Raw genomic sequence first — 20,466 nt, 5'->3', positions numbered from 1 at the left:
ATTAGATTTCCAAGGAATAGCGGGGCGGAGGTGCTTGGCCACGACAGGAAAAGGTAGGGCTCAGGGGTATTGTGACATGCTCCGGAGAAGGGCAGCTTTTCCCTCCCAACGGAGGCCCGAGCCCAGAGGGCGAGGGAGCCGGACCAGACATGGAGCAGCGGCCTGGGGCCCAGCCCTGCAGGGACCGGCAGGAGAGGAAGGCGGAGGCGCAGCCACAGGCTCCGGCCCAGTCTGTCGAGGGCCACGGCCAGGTGCTACTGATCAGCGAGCTCTGGAAGCAGGATGAGGACGGCCCGAGCCTGCAGAGCTTTCCGGGGGACGCCGCGGCCGATCAGCTCCCCGGGCCCTCGTCCTCCCCAGCCAGGAGCGGCCACACCAGCGTCAGCAACTGCACCGCGCGGCGGCCCAAGCGCTCGGGCGACAGCTCAATGAACCGCGACGAGTGCCCGGCCACGAAGTCCAAGCGCTTCAACAAGAAGCCGCGGTGCTCCGGGCCCAAGGCCGAGGACCCGCGCGAGGCGCCTGGGGCCCCCGCCTCCGCGGCGGAGGACACAGCCTCTGGGCGCCGGGCACCGCAGCACCCGCACGAACCGGGCGCGCAGCTGCTCCTGGTTCTGTGCCGCGCGCCGGCGCTCCTCACGCAGCTGCCTCGGCTGCAGCTGCTCCTGCAACAGCTGCGCGCCCAGAACCGACGCCCGCCCGCCGCGCTGGTGGGGATCGTGGTGCAGCCGCGGCAGGAGGAGGAGGCCGAGGCGCGCCGCCGCATGGAGGCCCTGCTCAGCCGAGTCCTCGCGCCGCACAGCCCCGCCGTCGAGGTGCACACGGCCGTGTTCTGCCCCGGCCGCCCCGAGGGCACCCTGGACATCCAGCGAGCTGGCAGCCAAGCTCACAGGGTCTCCCTAGTGGATCGGGAGACGCAGACTGATGGTGAGGGGTCGTCGCGGGGAGGGGGGAGCCCCGGGGCGGAGAACGCTCAAACAGGCAGCCCTGGACCCCGACCCTGCCGCCCCACGGGTAGACGACAAAGCCCCGGAATCACGGCCTCTCTCCTGGCGCCTCTAGCAGTTTTGGGTACTGTTTTGGGTGGAGAGGAACTAGAGTTCCTCCCGGTGTGCTCACTGGGGCAAGTCTCAACGTCAGGCGTGTTCGAATTCGGAGGGTTACGACCCCCACTCACTGGCCCCACGTACAACTTGGGGCATCGGTTCCCATGACTTGGGGTCACGCTTTTGTAAGGTATTGATGTGGGATTTTGGAGAAACGGGGCCCCCACTCCCTCCTCTCCACATCCTCTCCCTTGCTTGCTTCTTAATCTTCTCCAGGGAAGAATAATAACACTAAAAGCTTGCCTCTTGTGAGTCAGGCGCTGTTCTAAGGACTTTTCACCTGGATCCTCATGGCAACCCTCTCAGGTGGAACTCCACTAGACTAGCTGGTTGACTTCAGGATTCTCCTTCGCAACCCTTGAGACCTTTCCTGTTACTGAGCCCAGGCCTGTGGCCCATGGGATTAATTTGTCAGTCTAAGGTCCCTGGGCAGTGAGCTCTTGAGGGAGCTCCAAGTCCCGTACCCACCTGCCAACTCCACCCTGCCAGGGGCAGCAGGAGGGACTGAGGAAGTGCTCTGTGTGGCAAAGTCCAAAGCTCAGGTACCCAAGGTCTGCCACCCTCCAGCTGGTTACCAGAGCAGGCATCCTGTCTATGGACCAGTGTCCCTCCTGTGTGACGTGAAGGTGAAGGGCCGGTTGATGTCCAGGGTGCCATCCAGCTCAGAGAAGTCAGCTTCAGGACAAATGGTGACACACTTATTCTGGGTGCCCAGGACACCAGAACCATCAGAGACCTTCTGGGAGGAAATTTTCACCCCCTCAAGACCTTATTCTGACTATCTAATTTCCAATTCCCTTCCCCTACCTAGTCTGCATTTTCGCACGACTGGCACGCCTGGTTAGGAAACTCCCTTGCCCGTGGACTAGTCCAACGGTGATCCGCAGCTGAGGCCAGAGAAGTCCCAGTCCATTCTTGAAAGCAACCCCTTGGTGATGAAGCCTTGGAGGTGCCTGATCCCCCACCACCCGTGCCCACCTGCCCCCATCACAGCTTCCTGCTGTCGCAGCTTCCTGCTTTCTCTGTCCTCCTACCTTCACCTTCATTCAGTTCCCGCAGCTTGCATTGAGCCCCTACTCTAGAGTGTGGCCTTCTGAGGTTTCCACCATCTGGAGTTGGGGAATGAGAGGGAAGACAAAGACAGAAATAATTCTAATGCCGTTTGGAATATGACCAGCCTCATACAAAGAGGTGCCCTGGAGCTCAGCAGCGAGGAAAGGATGGCTTCCAGTTGCAGATCTCAAGATAGGTTTGTTTTTTTTTTTTAAGATGGAGTCTCACTCTGTTGCCCAGGCTGGAGTGCAGTGGTGCGATCTCCACTCACTGCAACCTCCACCTCCCGGGCTCAAACAATCCTCCTGCCTTAGCCTCCTGAGTAGCTGGGGCCACAGGCATGTGCCACCATGCCCAGCTAATGTTTTGGTATTTTTAGTAGAGACAGGAGTTCTCCATGTTGGCCAGGCCGGTCTCAAACTCCTGACCTCAGGTGATCCTGTCTCAGCCTCTCAAAGTGCTGGGATTACAGGCATGAGCCACCATGCCCAGCTTAGAAAGGCTTTATGAAGAGATGGATCCACTTGAGATAGGGCTTGACCAGAAAATGTTTTGGTAGATGTGCAGAGAGGGGTGATAGAGGAGAAGGGCTTCCGAAAATGCAGGAATGTTCAGCCTGTTCATGAGACCTCTGGTGTTCACAGTTGGCTAGAGCTGGACCCATAGTGGTGGCTGATAAGCCCTGGGCAGTGGGCTGTGACTGTATTATGGAAGAGCCAGGTTTCCTGACTAGGAACAGGTGCTCAAGCAGAAGGCAGTGGGGCCAGGCGCAGTGGCTCATGTCTGTAATCCCAACACATGGAGGCCAAGGCAGGCAGATCAGTTGAAGTCAGGAGTTCGAGACCAGCCTGACCAACAGAGCAAAACCCTGTCTCTACTAAAATGATAAAAATTAGCCAGGCATGGTGGCGCATGTCTGTAGTCTACTCAGGAGGCTGGAACATGCCTGTAAGCTACTCGGGAGGCTGAGGCAGGAGAATCAGTTGAACCCGGGATGTGGAGGTTGCAGTGAGCCAAAATTGAGCCACTGCACTCCTGGAGACAGAGTGAGACTCTGTCTGAAAAAAAAAAAAAGAAGAAGAAGAAGAAGAAGAAGAAGGGAGTGGGTGCAGGGAAGACGTTCTAGCAAAGAGCTATTGAGGCGCCATTCTTCCTCATTCTTCTGGGACAACCTCTTTCTACAGGTGCCCTCTCTCTGCTTCTTGGGGCCACTCTTACTAAAGAATTCACACACATTTTTGCTGCTGCCACAGGGAAATTCCCTACTCCTCCCTAGGCCTGCCCTCTGTGCTTCCTCTGTCTTTCTACTGGAAGACAGAGACCCATTCTCTGTGCCCTGTTTGACTTCTTCTGGTAAAATGGAATATTTCTTTCATTGCTACCAAGAAGTTCCACCTATATGTGTCTGCTCCTATCTGATTCATTTACACCAACGTGGCACAACCAGCGGCAATTTTGACACACACACCCCTACCCCATTTCTAGGGGACATTTAGGAGTATCTGGAGACATTTTGGGTGGTCCTGGGGTAGGGGGAAGTAAAGACTGGATAAAGACCAGGGATCTGGTAAACTTCCTACAATACACAGGATGATCCCCCACAACAAAGAATTACTCAGACCAAAAATGTCAACAGGGCTGAGGTTGAAAAACACTAATTTAAACCAGGTTGAGGTTTGACTTCATGTGGCCCGAAGCCCTTTTTACCTGCCTGGGTTTGCTCTAAACCTTCCCTGGGGCAGGAGCTCCTGCACTTGCCGGTCCCACACTCACCCACCTGAGATGCACTCGCGATGAAAGTGTCTCCTGAGGTGAACACATTTTATGTTGCAGGCACAGTGTAAGCTTTAGATTGTCTTTTAAAAATACTTTTCCTTCTTCCATCCTAAAATAAAAATCACATTTAATGAACACATTAATTAATTTAGAGAGAGATTCAGTCACCTGCTTAATCCAACCAGTTGGGGTTTGGGAGATGGTCTGTGGTTGCCATCATCGTGAGTTTGAGACAAATGTTAGTTTTCTGAACAGCTGTTATGTTATCCAGGAAAATTATTTGCCAAACGCAAAGGTTCTTATAAAAGTCAGGTCAACCCCCAAACTCCCCTCCCACAGTGGGGGAGGGCAGGCTTTGCAGGAAGTGGGAAGCTACTCTGAGATGGTAGTAGGCTCTGGGCCATGGGAGGTAAAACCTTCGAGGAAGCTGCAAATCTTCAGGAAGCTGACATGAAGATGAATGCATGGGGAGCATGGATTTTTGAGGTGTAGGAGTAGGGGGTATGTGGAAGCCAGTGACAGAGCTGAGCGTCACATCCAGGGTATCTTAGAGCAAAACAGGTGGCTCACATGGACCCAGGAATACGCCAGCAAAGAGGTGCCTGAAGGCGGTGCTCTGGTCGCAGAAGCATGAGGATCTGGCTGTCATGGACCCCGTGGCCAGGCATCACCAGGTCTGTGAGGACCAGGGCGGCTGCTGCCCCCTGCCTAGCCTGGCAGCCTGGGATAAGGGAGAACGCCAGGCTGGTGTCTGTGGAGAAGACTGTCCCTGCAGCCCTGCCATAGGAGCCACCCTGGCTTTTATGACCTCACAGGAGGTGTGGGTCACTGTTCTCTGTAGGGCCTGGGTCCAGTTGGAGGCCAGAGCCAGGCCTCTAGGGCAGAGGGCAAACGGCCCCTCCAGGAGGGAGCCAGGAGATTACACAGCTCCATGTAGGTCCACGCCTAGGTTGGGAGGATCCACTATGAAGAAGGTCAAGAAGAAAAGGTCAGAGGCCAAACGCCACCGAGACTCCACCTCCCAGCATCCTAGCTCCAATTCCACCTCTCAGCAGCCTAGTCCTGAATCCACACCACAGCAGCCTAGCCCTGAATCCACACCACAGCAGCCTAGCCCTGAATCCACGCCACAGCGGCCTAGCCCTGAATCCACACCACAGCAGTCCAGCCTTGAAACCACCTTCCAGCAGCCAGCATCCCAAGCCCTTCCAGCACCCAAAATCCGCCGCTCCTCTCGCTGCCTGTTATCTCCAGATGCTAACATGAAGGCAGCCCCTCAATCCAGGAAAGCAGGTGGGCTGTCTTCTAGCTTCAGCAGTTCCAGCCTTCCTGCTGATGGAGTTCCGGGTCATCCCAGAGGCTGGTTCTTGTAGGATAGTGATGCATGGTTAAAGTGTATCCTGGAGCTGTGTTGTAGAGTGTGAAGGTTTTTGTTTTTGTTTCTACCCAAGAGACCAGGATTCCTGGGTTTTGTTATTTCTCATCATCCTGAGTCTCATTGAAGACAGACACACATACATATAAACATTTAACTTGGTTCTATAGTAATACTTGCTCACTAGGAATCAGCAGTGCCATGCAACTGCTAAAAAATAAAAACCAAGGATGCATTAATAGAAGCATATGGTTTAGAATAAGGGGGGTGATGATACTGCTTTATTCTGTCCTCATCAAGCTATCATTTTGGGCTGTAAAAGATGCCTGACTGGCCGGGCGCAGTGGCTCAAGCCTGTAATCCCAGCACTTTGGGAGGCCAAGACGGGCGGATCGCGAGGTCAGGAGATCGAGACCATCCTGGCTAACACGGTGAAACCCCGTCTCTACTACAAAGTACAAAAAACTAGCCGGGCGAGGTGGCGGGCGCCTGTGGTCCCAGCTACTCGGGAGGCTGAGGCAGGAGAATGGCATAAACCTGGGAGGCGGAGCTTGCAGTGAGCTGAGATCCGGCCACAGCACTCCAGCCTGGGCGACAGAGCGGGACTCCGTCTCAAAAAAAAAAAAAAAGATGCCTGACAAACTAGTCCAAGGAAGATAGTCCAGGTTGATGGAGGATGAGAGGGATCAGGGAGGCCATTTACTGTATGACAGCCGATTGAAGGAATTGGAGGATGTCTGTCTGTCAGATGGAAGATGTGAATAGACTTGTTCCTTATTGTCTAAGGGCCTGATATGGTTTGGCTGTGTCCACACCCAGATCTCATCTTGAATTCCCAGTGTTGTGGGAAGGACCCAGTGGGAAGTGATTGAATCATGGGGGCAGTTCTTTTCTGTGGTGTTCTCGTGATACTGAAAAGTCTCATGAGATCTAATGGTTTTTAAAAAGGGAGTTTCCCTGCACAAACTCTCTTCTCTTGTCTGCCACCACATGAGATATGCCTTTCACCTTCCACCATGATTATGAGGCCTCCCCAGTCACGTGGAACTGTAAGTCCAACAAACCTCTTTCCTTTGTAAATTGCCCAGTCTCAGATATGTCTTTATCAGCAGTGTGAAAACAGACACATACAGGCCCAGGGATAGGATAGCCAGACAAAATACAAGACTCTTAGTTAAATTTTAATTTTTGTAAACAACAAATAATATTTTTAGTATGTGTGTCCCAAATATTGCGTGGGTATCCTATATTTTTATTTGCTAAATTAACAACCTTACCCATGGAAGACATTAGCGACAGACAGACTTTGGCTCAACTTAAAAAACTTCCCAACAATAAGCTCTGTCTGAAAATGGAATGGCTGTCAGGAAAAGTGGTTCCCCATCTTTTTGGGAGCCAAACAGTGTCTGAATAAGCACTGGATGGTGTAGAGGGAATTCAAGTGGAGTTCAGGAGGTGGGCTGGTTTATACTGCTAACAATAATGGTGATAGCAAACTATTATCACTAAGCATTTACTGTGTACCTAGCATTCAGCTCAGGTGTCTTAATTTTCACATGTGACAATCCTATAAAAGTTCTTTCATATCATCTCCATTTTATAGATGGGGAAACTGAGGCTCATAGGAGTCAAACAACTTGCTCCTGAGCAGAGGCTGGTAACCCTGAGAAGGGAAACTCATTCTATTCTGACTCCAGAACCCTCACTCTAAACCACAGCACTGACCTTTCCATTCCAAGAGGCCTAGGAGTCTCCACAAGAGGAGGAACATCTTTGTCCGAGCAGCTCCTGGATCTGCCGTGAGCCAGTGCCCATGGCTCCACAGCCTTGAACAGGCCACACTCCCTGAGCCACAGTTTACCCCCCAGGATTGTGTGAGCATAAAAGAAAGAAGAGATGGAGATGAGAGTGCTAAATACAAGGCATGCCACGCCAGTGATCCTTCCATGGCCAGGAATCAATCCCTTCTTGACATATGATAATGATTTTGAGCACCATACTATATGTTGTAAAGACTGTGATCATCAGCCACTGAGAGAAACATTTCCGGGTTATGGTCTTCAGAACTAGTAGAAAGCAAAACTTTCCATTCCTAAGTCTTTTAATGATCACATGTGACTCACACTCCAAGAGGAATTTGGCCCATTGAAGAGGCAAAGCAAGAAAGCAAGAAATGGTGGTGGCTCGTCAGTGGTTACAGTGGACACCCTTTACTTTTTCCAAAGGAGTTCTCTGCAGTAGGAAGGAATGTTGGAGATGCAGGATAAGGGCCTGCGAGTAAAGCATGCCATTTTCTAAAATCCAAGCCTTTTTGTGTGCAGAAATACTGTAGCTCAAGAAAATGCCAGTCTTCCACTAGGATGGGTATAATCAGAAGGATGGCCAATAACAAGTGTTGGTGAGGATGTAGAGAAGCTGGAATCCTCATACACTGTAGGTGGGAATGTAAAATGGTGCAGCTGCTGTGGAAACAGTCTGGTGGTTCCTCAGAGGAACATGAAGTTACCTTATGACCCAGCAATTCCACTTCTTGGTATATATCCAAGAGAATTCGAAGCATATTATTAGCATATTAGAAGCACACCAAAACTTGTACACAAATGCTCAAAGCAGCAGCATTTGTAATAGCCAAAAAGTGGGAACAACCCAAATGTCCATCAGCTGATGAATGGATAAACAAAACGTGGTATGAAATACCACAGTACAATGAATATGGTGAAATACTATTTGACAATAAAAAGAAACAACGTCCTGATACATGGGACAACATGGATGAACCTTATAGACATTTGGCTAAGTGAAAGAATCCAGTCTCCCAAAAACCCACACATTGAATGATTCTATTTACATGAAATGTTCAGAATAAGCAAATGTATTGCCAGGAACTGGGGGAACTGGGAGAATGGGGGGGTAATTGCTCGTGGAGATGGGATTTCTTTTTGGGGAAATGAAGATGTTCTGAAATTAGTGGTGATGGCCACAAAACTTTGTGAATATACTAAAAACCACTGAGTGCTCTAAAAGGGTGAATTTTATTGCCTGGGAATGATGTCTCAATTTAAAAACTTTTCTGTAACTAAAAAAAGAGACAAGTCTTGCCTTTAGAATCCCCTCTCCTCATTCCGGGAAAGTACGTGTCATGGGCAAGTCTAAGCAGAAAGTGTACCGAGTCTGCCAGGTTCACTCTCCGTTTCACGCAGCTTAGGGTCAGAAGAATCTGTAGCTCTGTCAAGAAGCCACAGGGCTACAGATAGGAAACAGGAGGGAATAATCCAGCCAGAAATTATCTTGCCCAGCCACAGAGGGTATCATCTACATTCTGCTGGGATCCATACCAGAGGAGGACAGAAACAGAAGATAAGATCGGGACTGGAAACTGGAGCTGGGGTTGTCTTCCGGATGGATCAGTATGCTCTAGATCAATGGAACGTGGCAGCTCCAATTCCAGGAATCTCAGTGCAGCCTCTCCTGGGGTGGGCAGTCACCTGAAATTCCATTTTCACTGAATTAAACGTGAGACAGCCTGAGTGGAGAAAGCCAACTTCTGCAATCTACTCCCCAGAAGGGCATATCCCTTAAATTATCTGAGCCTCAGTTTCCTTATTTGTAAAACAAGAGCAACAGTATCCCCTTTACAGGATTACTGTGAAATTAAATGAGATGGGCATGCTAAGTCCAAAGCATCCTGAAGGCGTAAGCCATGACACCATCAGCACCACCTCCATCATCATCATCGTTGTTGCTACTCCCAGGTAGCACCAGTATAAAACAGCCATTTTCCCACGCAGTCAGTCTTCGCTTCCGTTTGGTTAGAGAACATTTTGTGGGAGAACTGCCTTCCTTGGGTAGTTCATTCCCAAATCCTCAATGATGCCTTGGAAAAAATCTAGGATTTGCCCTGGTAATCCTGCAGCTGCTGCTGTTTTGAGGGGCCTTCTCAGACTGTGTTCCAGGCTCCCCTGCCCCCACCTCCCAGGGCAGGTACCTCCCTCACCTCTCTCCTTCTGTCCCCACAGGGCCTCTGACTCGCGCCGGCCCACATTCCTGCTCCTGTGCCACTTGCCCCTGCAGCTCTGCTTGCTGGCGTCGTCTGGGGCTGTGCCATAGCCGTATCTTCGATGTCCTTCTGCCTCGGGACTGGCAGATGGCGCCAGGGAGAGGACTCCCCAACCTGCTCACCTTCTACAGGTTCCAAGCGTGAGGGGCTGGAACCTCAGGGCACACAGTTCCCAGGGCCAGGCTCTGCCCCCAGACCTTATTAGCAATCCTGTATCATTTCCTCTTGGGAATCCCAGGCCGAAGGAAAGCCTTTTCCTCTTTCCTTTGGCCACTTTCTGGACGTTGACAGGCAGAGCCCTTTCTGACCGCCCCCACCCCCTGGGGTACCCACTCCACCCGTACAGAGAGGTGCCAGTTTTCTTCCTCACTGGGATTTTGCCTCCTCAGTGGCTTCCTTTTCATTTTCTCCAGAGATGCCCTCCCCTCCTCAGAACACTCTCCCTCTCAGCCCTTCATAGATTCCGAGTCGCTCAGGGGCTTTGTGTTTAAACGCTGTTTGGCCGTGCACCTCCGTGGCCCCTCAGTGGCCTGTGTCGTAGGCTGGGGCCTTAGGTTCCTGATCTGCCTGTGAATGTCGCCTAGAATTTAATGATAAAAAACTACCTGTAACTCATATGCCTCCTCCACACAATAGCAAGACCTCAGCCCCCTTCAGAGTGTGCTGGGCTCTTTCTGGGGGTCCCCATAGGCGACTTGTGCCCCCAGGCTGGTCTGTTGGTGGCAGCCCCCATGACATCACCCATAGTATCTGTCTTTCCTTCCTCTTCCCACAAAGCCACCAGGAGCAGTATCATGGCTGCCACTGCCCTCATAGGAAGACCCTATCCCTGCCGGGAACAGACTGGAGATGTTCCCGTCTTTGGTGCTGCTAGGTTACATGCATGGGCTGGGAGAGGGGTTGCCATCTGCCCCACCTGAGAGCCTCACAGATCTCAATGATAGAGGCCCTTCCACTTGGCAACTTCATACCCCAACCCCAGGAGCTGAGCCCCCCCAACCCCCATCCTCATCCTGTTCCACTTCCCATCCTCTTCCCTACCCAATCCCCTCTCCTTTCTGGAGCTGAAAAACTCCGTCTCTCCTACATATGGAGAGAAGCAAATAGATACTGGGGCATGTGGGGAAAACATGCTTAGAGCCAGAAATACTCCACCACCCAGTAAGCCTCGTCAAGGAAAGGTCTGCCTGCCACCGTTAGCCACACCCCGCCCATACGCCTAGTACTTCCATCCATCCATGGCCAAATTGTGCCATGGGTTCTTATCGTTTTAAAACCAGCAAGTGTTATTGAGCGAAACTTACTATGCAGAAGACATGGGGTACTGTGAGGGAAACCAGAACAGGGAACTTTACCCCTAAAATTGTTGCAGTCTGCATGGAGAGCTAAGACCCGTGCATTTAGAAACCAAGATGCAAGATGCAAAGAGCCGTGTGTCCTCTGGGAGAGGCTCCAGCAGGAACCTCTGAAAGGTTCTAACAGGAACAGGCTCCAACAGAAACCTCTGAAAGGTTCCTGTCAGCAGCATGTGAGCCGAGTCCAAAAGGATCTTGAAGCCCTCTCTGGCTTAAGATGAAAAGCGGGAGCAATCTAGGTACAGGAAAAGGCCAACACAAGGCTCAGAATCAGGAAAGTGAGCACGAAGGGACAGGGACCATGTCTGGTCAGGACAAGACATACGGTTTTAATGCTGTTCCAATTTTAGCACCTGCATGCTTTTCTCAACAGAGTGTAATGTTGGCTTTTGGCTTTCAATCCACATTCACATTAAACAAGAATCCTTATTTTTGTAGGATTTTTATCAAAATGGGTATTGCATTTTTTGAATGCCCTCCTCACAATTATTGCCTTAATCATCTGCTTTCCTTGCCTTTGTGTGGGTGTAATATATTATTTCCCAAGGTTCCTTTCTCTCAGTGGAGTCAAGTGATAGAACCTACCTCATAGGGTTGTTGTGAGGCTTGAAGAAGACACTGGGTGTGAGGTGTTTAGCACAAGGCCTGGCTCACAGCAGACTTGACCACCTTCCTAACCTGGTCCCCCTCTGAGTGTTCAGGGCAGCTGGCATCCCAGGCCAGCTCACCCTCCGATCCTCAGGGGTCTTTCGGCAGGGACTTTTTGGAAGGGTGGGAAGAATTAAATGTTCTCTTAAAAGGAGTTTGGAGAGGGGGAAGATGGGTATTTCTGCAATCCTGAGAGGGCCACTTAATTTCCACTTTCTCCTGCTTGTAGAGAGGCACCGAAGCCCAGCTTCCCACCACCCTCACTTTTGCTTTGTTCTACAGAAAACCTTCAAGAAAACCCTCCAGTCATCGTAACACGTGTCCTCCAAGCCCTCGGAACTGTGGCTGTGGCTCTGGGGGCTCTAGGAGCTGCCTACTACATCACTGAATCCTTGTGAACAAGCCCCTAGGCCCACAGTCCGGCAGGTACGTGGAGCGCTCTATCCCTTTGAATGGAGGTGGTCTTTTCAGGTGAAGCAAGCCCCAGCCTCTCAAGAGAAGCTTGACAGTGGAGTGACTCCCTCCTGGCCTCAGAGTCAGCCAGCATGGCCCTCTAGGGAAGACCTGATGTTCTCAGATGCTAGACTCATTATTATAATCATCTGAACAGAGCCCCCACCTCCACTGCCCTGGGATGGTTTCCCTGGTCCCGGACCCTGGACGAGAGGAAATGGGAGAGATGGGGGCAAAGGTTCCTACTCATCTCGGACCTTTCTCCCTGCCTTGAAAGCTTGTCTCCTACCCAGTCCTACCGGTCCATCACCCATAAAGCCCCCTTCTCCCATGAAACCTTTCTGCATCTTCCGAACTTCAATGATGTCTTCCATCTTCTCAACCCCTGTCCTCTCCACCTGTGCCTCCTGTGTTGTGGATGATGCTGTTGTTTGCCTGTGGCCTATCTCCCAGCTGTCCTGCAAGATCCCTGAGGGCAAGGGGCATGGCTCACACAGCCATCTTCCCTCGCCTGTGGAAGCAGAGCCTGAGACTGGGGTTGGATGGACAGCGTTTATTGAGGAGGTGCTGTCAGGGAGTGAGGGAGGGAGGGAGGCAAGAGGAGGCAAGGGAAGGAGCTGAGAAGGAGGAGGCCAGACCTCAGCTTGACCCTGTGGGAGCCCTGGAACAAGAATTACAACACAGTTAGTCTCAGCAGAGGGGAGAGGCTTGCCCTCTAGTGCTCCTCCTTGTCAGTGCTTGGCACTAAGGGTTGGGTAGGGACTGCATGTCTTTGTGGAAAAAGCAGCTCCCTTTCAGCTGAGGGCACTTCCCTAGAGGAGGGGCAGCTCTGAGCTGTTAGCAGCACACTGACAACTCGCAGGAGTTGAGCAGTGGATGCACCAGCCCCAGAAAGGGGATAATCATCGGTTTTCCTTGCCTTTGCAGTGGGCGTAATATATTATTTCCCAAGGTTCCTCTCTCTCAATGGAGTGAAATGATAGAACCTACCTTGTAGGGTTATTGTGAGGCTTGAAGAAGACATTGGGTGTGAGGTGTGAGGGTCTGGGAGTGGGGGGTGCCAACAACTTCCACAATGATCCCCTTGCCATGTCCACACTTAGCAAATGCTTAGTAAGTAACAATGGGGATGATAGCACGTGGGTAATGAGAAGCATTTCACCCCACTTCCAGACCTCCACTAGCCCCAGGAGTTGATAGGTGATGCGACTGGGAAAAGATGTTCAGAATATCTCAAAAGCCAAACCCAGAAGATAAACTCCAGGGATAGCTTACCATCCCTTCATGTGCTCTGTGATGCCATTCCCATGTCTGTGGCAGAGGACATAGTAGTTCCTTAGCTGCTATGCTATTTCCTGAGGCATTTCCTGAGTGGCAAGAACCTCAGTTTCCTCATCTGTAAATAGGGAAAAATACAGTACCTTCCTTTTGAGCCTGTTGGGAGAGGTGAGATAAAGTGTTAGAGGACAGAGCTCACTGCTGGGGGGTCCTGTTGCTGCTGTCAACATGGACGTGGTGGGAAGGATGCCAGCTTTGGAGTTAGAGCTGCCGGCTCCTTTCTTGACTCTGCTGCTTGATAGCTGGGTGTTAGGGACATGTTTCTTAATTTCTCTGACAGTATCATGTCTAGTGGGGAGAATAATAACTACCTCCATGGGCAATGGTTTTGAGGATTAACTGAGGGGATGTGCAGAAGTGCCAGGCACAGGACCTGGTGACAGGGGTGGGTGGATGCTGGCCATTGGCAACGTGACGAATGCACCCTAGTTAAAACATTTTCTCTTCAAAATTCCTTGCAGCAGAACCTAATGGTTGTGAGCTGGAGTTCTGGAGGCAGGCAGGCTTGAGGTCATCAGAGGCCTCTTCAAAACCCAGTATTTCTGAGGCCTGGGGCAAGTTCCCTAACTCCTGATGTCTCATTTTCTTTTCGTTAAATGGAGATAATAATAACACAGCTCTCATTGGATTGTTGGGGAGATTGAGTGGAAAAAATGCATGTAAAATACTTAGCACAGTTCCTGGCACAGGATAAGCACTCAACAAAGCTACATCACCAGCAATACCACCACCATCAGCACCATCAAAATTATCACCATCATCCTCATCACCATCACCATCATCACCACCACCATCACCACCATCATCACCATCATCATCACCATTATCTGCATTACCATGATCATCACCACCACCATCATCACCGTCATCACCATCATCATCACCATCATCTGCATTACCATGATCACCACCACCATCATCACCATCATCACCATCATCATCACCACCATCACCATCATCATCATCACAATCATCACCACCATCATCACCATCATCATCATCACCATCATCACCATCATTACCACCATCATCATCACCATCATCACCACCATCACCACCATCATCATCATCACCATCATCACCACCACCACCACCATCATCACCATCATCAGCATCACCACCATCATCACCATCACCATCATCATCACCATCACCATCATCACCACCATCACCATCATCATCACCATCATCCGCATTACCATGATCACCACCACCATCATCACCATCATCATCACCACCGTCACCATCATCATCATCGCTATCATCACCACCATCATCACCACCATCATCACATCACCATCACCATGATCACCATCACCATCATCATCATCACCATTATCACCACCCCCATCACCATCATCATCATTATCACCGTCATCACCATCATCATCACCACCACCATCATCACCACCAACCACCTCTATCACCAGGCCCTGCACCTGGCAATTCTGCACATCCCCTCAATCTTTACAACCATCACTCTTGGAGCTGGTTGCCATCATCACCATTATCATCATCATTATCATCATTACCATTTGTTAAATCAGTGACTTTTGATACCTGTAAAAACACTTAATATTTTTCTTTAAATCTGCTTACTTTTTGACTGGGAATAGTGGCTCAAACTTGTAATCCTAGACCTTTGGGAGGCCCAGGCAGGAGGATAACTTGAGCCTGGGAGTTTGAGACCAGCCTGGGTAACATACCAAGACCTTGTCTCCACAGGAAAAAAAAAAAAAAAAAGTGAGAAGAAGAAGAAAGATTAAAAAGTTAGCCAGGCGTGGTGGTACATGCCTGTAATCCCAGCTATTTGGGAGGCTGAGGTGGAAGGATTGCATGAGCTCAGCAGTTGGAGGTTGCAATGAGCCATAATTGCACCAATGCACTCCAGTCTGGGTGACAGAATTCTTGAGACCCTGTCTCAAGAAAGAAAAAAAAAAGGCCAGGTGCGGTGGCTCACACTTGTAATCCCAGCACTTTGGGAGGCCGAGGCGGGCGGATCACGAGGTCAGGAGATCAACACCATCCTGGCTAACATGGTGAAACCCAGTCTCTACTAAAAATACAAAAAAATTAGCTGGGCGTGGTGGCAGGCACCTGTAGTCACAGCTACTCAGGAGGCTGAGGCAGGAGAATGGCATGAACCCAGGAAGCCGAGCTTGCAGTGAGCCAAAATCACACCACTGCACTCCAGCCTGGGCAAAAGAGCAAGACCTTGTCTGAAAAAATTTTAAAAAATACGCCGGGCACAGTGGTTCACACCTGTAATCCCAGCACTTTGGGAGGCCGAGGTGGGTGGATCACCTGAGGTCAGGAGTTCAAGACCAGCCTGACCAACATGAAGAAACTCTGTCTCACTAAAATTGCAAAATTAGCAGGGCATGGTGGTGCATGCCTGTAATCCCAACTACTCAGAAGGCTGAGGCAGGAGAATCGCTTGAACCCGGGAGGTGGAGGTTGCAGTGAGCTGAGATCGTACCATTGCACTCCAGCCTGGGCAACAAGAGCGAAATTTCGTCTCAAAAAAAAAAAAAAAAAAAAGACTATTAGCTTACTTTTTAACTGCCCAGGGAAGAACGTTAGCCAATGAAAGCCTCCCAGGAACCTGTATGAGAGTCACTGTGGGGGAGGGCGATGGGGGTGCATCATGGGGGTACATTAAGTTGTGCTGAGCTCATAGGCTCAGCTCTTAATTAACAGGCGGTTTGACATCCTTCACTGTCCAGGGAGCGAAGAACCATCTGACGACAGTGGCGTCTTTCCTTTTTGGGGAAAGATGCTTCTAGAATGTTCTTTCCTAAAGTTTGGTGAACCTCTCCCTTGGCATCTTCCTCAGCTGAGGATGAAGCCCTGAAAGCAAAGGACTCCTTTCCCAGCCATTTTGGGCATTGAATGTGGTCAAACCACTGCAGTGTAGCTCTTGGGGGGTGAGACTCCATCATAGCTGCAGGGGAAGGCGCTGGCACCGATGAGATGAGCAGGAGCCAAGCCTGGCAAAAGGCATTACAGCCTGAGGGTGTGTGGCTGAAAGAAAGAGTGGATGCAAGGAATGGAAGAAATTTGAATCCTAAATAATTTATTTCTCCACAGAAGGATCACAGTTGCTGAACCCTCACCTGTGAGGCTGTGAAACTGGAAAGCCACAGGATTCCAGGTCACATGGGGTATTGTCTAAGCTGATTGGTCTGTCCTTGTTTTTCTTACAGATCCAGTTTCCATCAAAGGACCTGTCTTGTCACCAAAATTTAAAAAAAGAAAAAAAAAGAATTATGTTTCTTTAGCATGTTTTACTTTAGAGACATAAAAGTTGGACTTGGCAAATGGCTAGGAAGGGAGGTGTGGGGACCCCGGCGACTTTTTGAGCCGCAGGTCATGCAGAATTGGTGCCTGTCGTTCCTGTTCAGAGCCACAGACCCCCGGTGGAGCAGCTTTCTCTGCACACACTCACAGAACACAGTGTTTGCTTTAGATGTTCTCACTCTAAAGGAAGGGATTATAAAGCTTAACTCAATAGCTAACATAATTAGTCATCTGCACCTATGTCCCAGGGTAATCCCAGTTAGTGGGAATAGGAGGAATGTACAGGTTCGCCTCCAGGCCTGCACCCCAGAGGACAGAGGCCCTGTGCCCAGGAACACCATCTGTAGAAATAGGTTCTTTTAGGGTCACCTGTGATGGGGAGTGGCCTGCCATGCAGCCTTGTGTTTAGTGCTGGTGATGTGGCTATACCCTGCCAGTGCCTGGTGGGATTTTACCTCCAGCTCCTGAACAGCTGATTCGAAATCTTAGTTCAAGGTGATCCCAGCAAACACCAGTAGGGGAGAGGAATGTCAACGAGGGAAGGAGGCTGGGCTTGGTGGCTCATGCCTATAATCCCAAGACTTTGGGAGGCCAAGGCGGGAGGATGGCTTAAGCCCAGGAGGTCAAGGCTGCAGTGAGCTATGATTGCGCCTCTGCACTCCAGCCTGGATGACATAGCAAGACACTGTCTCAAACAAAATAAAAAGGAACCACCAGAGAAAGGAGGACAGCCAGTACTGGTGAGTCCTAATGCAGTGGCCATTGAGGGCAGCTGAAGCCTGATCCTGCTGGGGCATCATGGGATGGGAGAAGGGAGAACACACACCACACAGCATAGTCATCCCACCTGACGGAGCTGAGGTATTTATAACCTCTTGGTCTTGGAGAAGGGCTGTGAGGAGGGAGGTGGTTAATTCCTCCACACTTTTGTCCCACTCTGGAGAGGAAGCCCCCAGGCAAACAAATGCAGATGCAAGGTGGGGGTCAGCCCACATGCACTGGAACGGTGACAGCTGACAGCGGTGACAGCGCATATGGTGTAGGAGTGGAGGGAGGACAATGCTGAATGCCTGTGAGGCATCCACAGACCCATGCCCAGGTGACCTGCTATGCCTCTAAGGATTAGTTAGACTGGGCAGCCATTGGGGAGGCGGGGAGCTGGTTTACCCACAACAGCACTGGTGTGATTGGGCAGGATGGGTCAGGCTGGAGCCCATTCTCCACCCCCCAGTCCCAGGATTTCCTTTGTGAAACAGGTGTGGGAGTTGCGTGGGGTCATGTTGTGGTCCTGTCCTGCAGGGACAATAAAAGGACCTATAGACATGGTGGAAGGGACTGGGTACTCCATGGCTGCAGCTTCTGGACTGAAGACACTTCCTTTTTCTGGCGTATTGAGGTCCCCCTTTTGTTGTAAATGTTGGACAACCTAACCCAAACTAGGCTTCAGCAAAATGAGAATGTATTAGCTCCTGTAAAAGTCAGGAGAGAGTTCTGGTTCAGAAGTGGCTTGCTCCAGGGGCACGGGCCATTTCCCTCTCTCTGTAGCAGAGTTAGTTCCATTCTAGCTGCAGCAGCAACAGCTCCCAGCCTACAGAGGTCAACTTTAGCAGAGAGGATGAGCCAGCCTGTCTCCCCGCAGCAAAAGGCATCACAGCTCTGACTAGGTCCTGTGTCCCTCCTGGTACCCATCACTGTGCCCAGGAAAATGCAGGGGGCTGATTGGCCAGGTTGGAGCTGCACAGCCTCCTTTGGAACATGAGGATAAAATCCACAGAAACCGTGAGCACTGAGCAGGGAAGAAAATGATTCTCCAACTGCAGTGTGGGTAATCTGTTACCAAAAGGGATGGGAATGGACACTGGGCAGCTAAAACCAGCACATGCCCCCTCCAGTTGGCTGTGGGTCTGCAGCCAGGACCTGTGCTCACCCTCTGCTTCTCCCCTTTTCCCCCCACCACCACCTCCTCACCAGAATGAATGCTCAAGTGGCCAGGAGAGAGAATGCTCAGCTCCTCAAGCCGCTGACTTGCAGTGGATCCTGGCAGTTGGATCCCCCGGGCAGCAGTGAAAACTAGCCTCCTGTCCCCAGGGAAATGTGTGGGCACTGCTGGTTGTCACAGTGACTGGGAGATGCTGTGGGCTACTAGTGAAGGTCAAGAATACAATGCACAAGACTGACCACACAATAAAGAACCATCCCACCAAAACCCCAAGAGCATCCTGCCGGACAGTCACTGCCACCTGGTCTCATCTGTAGGTCTGTGGATGCTCTCCCACACTGGCCTTGCATTGTGGCTCACGTTGCCCGTCGTGGACCATAGGGATCCCCCTTGAAGAGTGGAAACTGCACATGCTAAACAACCACATGCCGGAGTCCCCATCTTCATCCTGCCGAGTGCAGTTCTGTTGATACATCCACTACTCTTGGTTAGGTCCTGGAGGCAGGGAGCAGGTTTTTTCTTCTCAAATCCTTCCCAGCACATGAATGAGTAGACCTGTCACCATCAGGAGCATTTTGGGATACATTAAGATTTGGCTTAGGCCATTGTATTCAGAATGGTTTATAAATGTGGTCACCGGAGAGGACTATTTTAAGTACAGCCAATTTCAAGCAACAGCCCCTGATAGGGGCTTTTGAGAGGGAAGTCTAGAGCTGGAAAGAAGAGTGAGCAGGTATATTTCCTATCACCATGCAGTAGCTGAGACTGCTGGGGCTGTGAGTTTGGGGACAGTCTGGCTGAGGCCAGGCCTGCAAGTTGTAGGGGCCAAGGCCCTTGGTCCCCTAAAGGTTCGCTGAACACTCACATGAGGCAAATTGATGAATAGGAGAAAGGCGTACACATGAGTGTGTATACATGGGAGCCTTCAGAATGAAGACAGAGGTACAGAGGAAATTGTCTTCATGCTTAGTTTCAACAAAGATGGACAGCCTTGTAGAAATAGGACTGGACAAAAGGGTCAGATTTAATGCCGACAGACTGTGTGGGGAACCCAGCAAGGCCTGTCTGTCTAGATTCTTCTCAGCCTCTCTGAGCAGCATTCCTTCCTCTGGGGCATGGGGCAAGATCTTCTCTGGAATGGGGGTCTCATGACTGACTGCAAACAAGGTAGGTCAGATCATTTTGTTATGGCCAGTTCTTCACAAGGCTGGGGGAAAATTCAAGTAATACTTTTAGGTTTTCTGACTAGCTTTGGGGAGAATGGGTTCTGGTTTCTATGGCACCTTGGGAAAGGATTGAGTTTGTATGGCTAGCCTTGGGGGAGATGGGACTGAGAGATAGGAAGGTAGGAGATCAGAGAAAAACTTTCCCTTCTGAGGCCTTGGTTTTGGGGTATTATTGTCTAAGCTCCAGCAGAGTCTAGCATCTTCACCAGGCTTAGCTCAAACCCTGGCTGTGAACATTGTCTCAAGACCATCAGTTGGCCTGGTGCAGTGGCTCACACCTGTAATCCCAGCATTCTGGGAGGCCAAGGCAGGCAGATGACTTGAGCCCAGGAATTGGAGACCAGCCTGGGCAGCATGGTGAAAACTCGTATTTTGTATTTTTCTAAAAAAAAAAAAAAAATTAAAAAATTAGCGCCTGTAGTCCCAGCTATTTGGGTGGCTGAGGTGGGAGGGTCACTTGAGCCTGGGCAGTCAAGGCTGCAGTAAGCTGAGAGTGTACCACTGCAATCCAGCCTGGGTGACAAGAGAAGACCCTGTCTCAAAAAAAAAAAAAGAAAAGAAAAAGCCATCAATCAATTGGTTATTATTTATTTATTTATTTATTTATTTATTTATTTGAGACAGTCTTGCTCTGTTGCCCAGGCTCAATCTCAGCTCACTGCAACCTCCACCTCCCGGGTTCAAGCAATTCTCCTGCCTCAGCCTCCTGAGTAGCTGGGATTACAAGCGTACGCCACCACATCTGGCTAATTTTTGTATTTTTAGTAGAGATGGGGTTTCGCCATTTTGGCCAGGCTGGTCTCGAACTTCTGACTTCAAGTGATCCGCCCACCTCAGCCT

At 50.6% G+C, this 20,466-nt stretch overlaps 1 protein-coding gene and 1 pseudogene across 3 annotated transcripts in view; one reads left to right on the top strand and one right to left on the bottom strand.

The window, feature by feature from the left end:
- The window catches only part of SPATA3 (spermatogenesis associated 3), a 46,917-nt gene extending 26,956 nt beyond the window's left edge, over nt 1–19,961 (top strand). For 2 of the 3 annotated variants that reach the window (XR_004053241.1, XR_004053239.1), the window contains 2 exons: nt 11,653–11,796; nt 16,252–19,961. Coding sequence is in view for 1 of the 3 variants with exons in the window: in XM_030916809.1 (XP_030772669.1) it covers nt 4,583–5,228; nt 9,327–9,498; nt 11,653–11,758 (924 nt within the window). In the remaining 2 variants the exon portion in view is untranslated. Of the gene's footprint in view, nt 1–4,453; nt 5,229–9,326; nt 9,499–11,652; nt 11,797–16,251 lie in introns of those variants that run through there. The other variant, XM_030916809.1, reaches the window with a different exon arrangement.
- LOC104675822 lies at nt 134–2,051 on the bottom strand (annotated as a pseudogene).
- Nucleotides 19,962–20,466: the final 505 nt, after the last annotated feature.

Source organism: Rhinopithecus roxellana, chromosome 14 (genome assembly GCF_007565055.1).
Source record: "Rhinopithecus roxellana isolate Shanxi Qingling chromosome 14, ASM756505v1, whole genome shotgun sequence".
Lineage (NCBI taxonomy): Eukaryota > Metazoa > Chordata > Mammalia > Primates > Cercopithecidae > Rhinopithecus > Rhinopithecus roxellana.
Note: the sequence above shows the minus strand (reverse complement) of the source record. Positions and strands in the feature narration are given on the sequence as shown.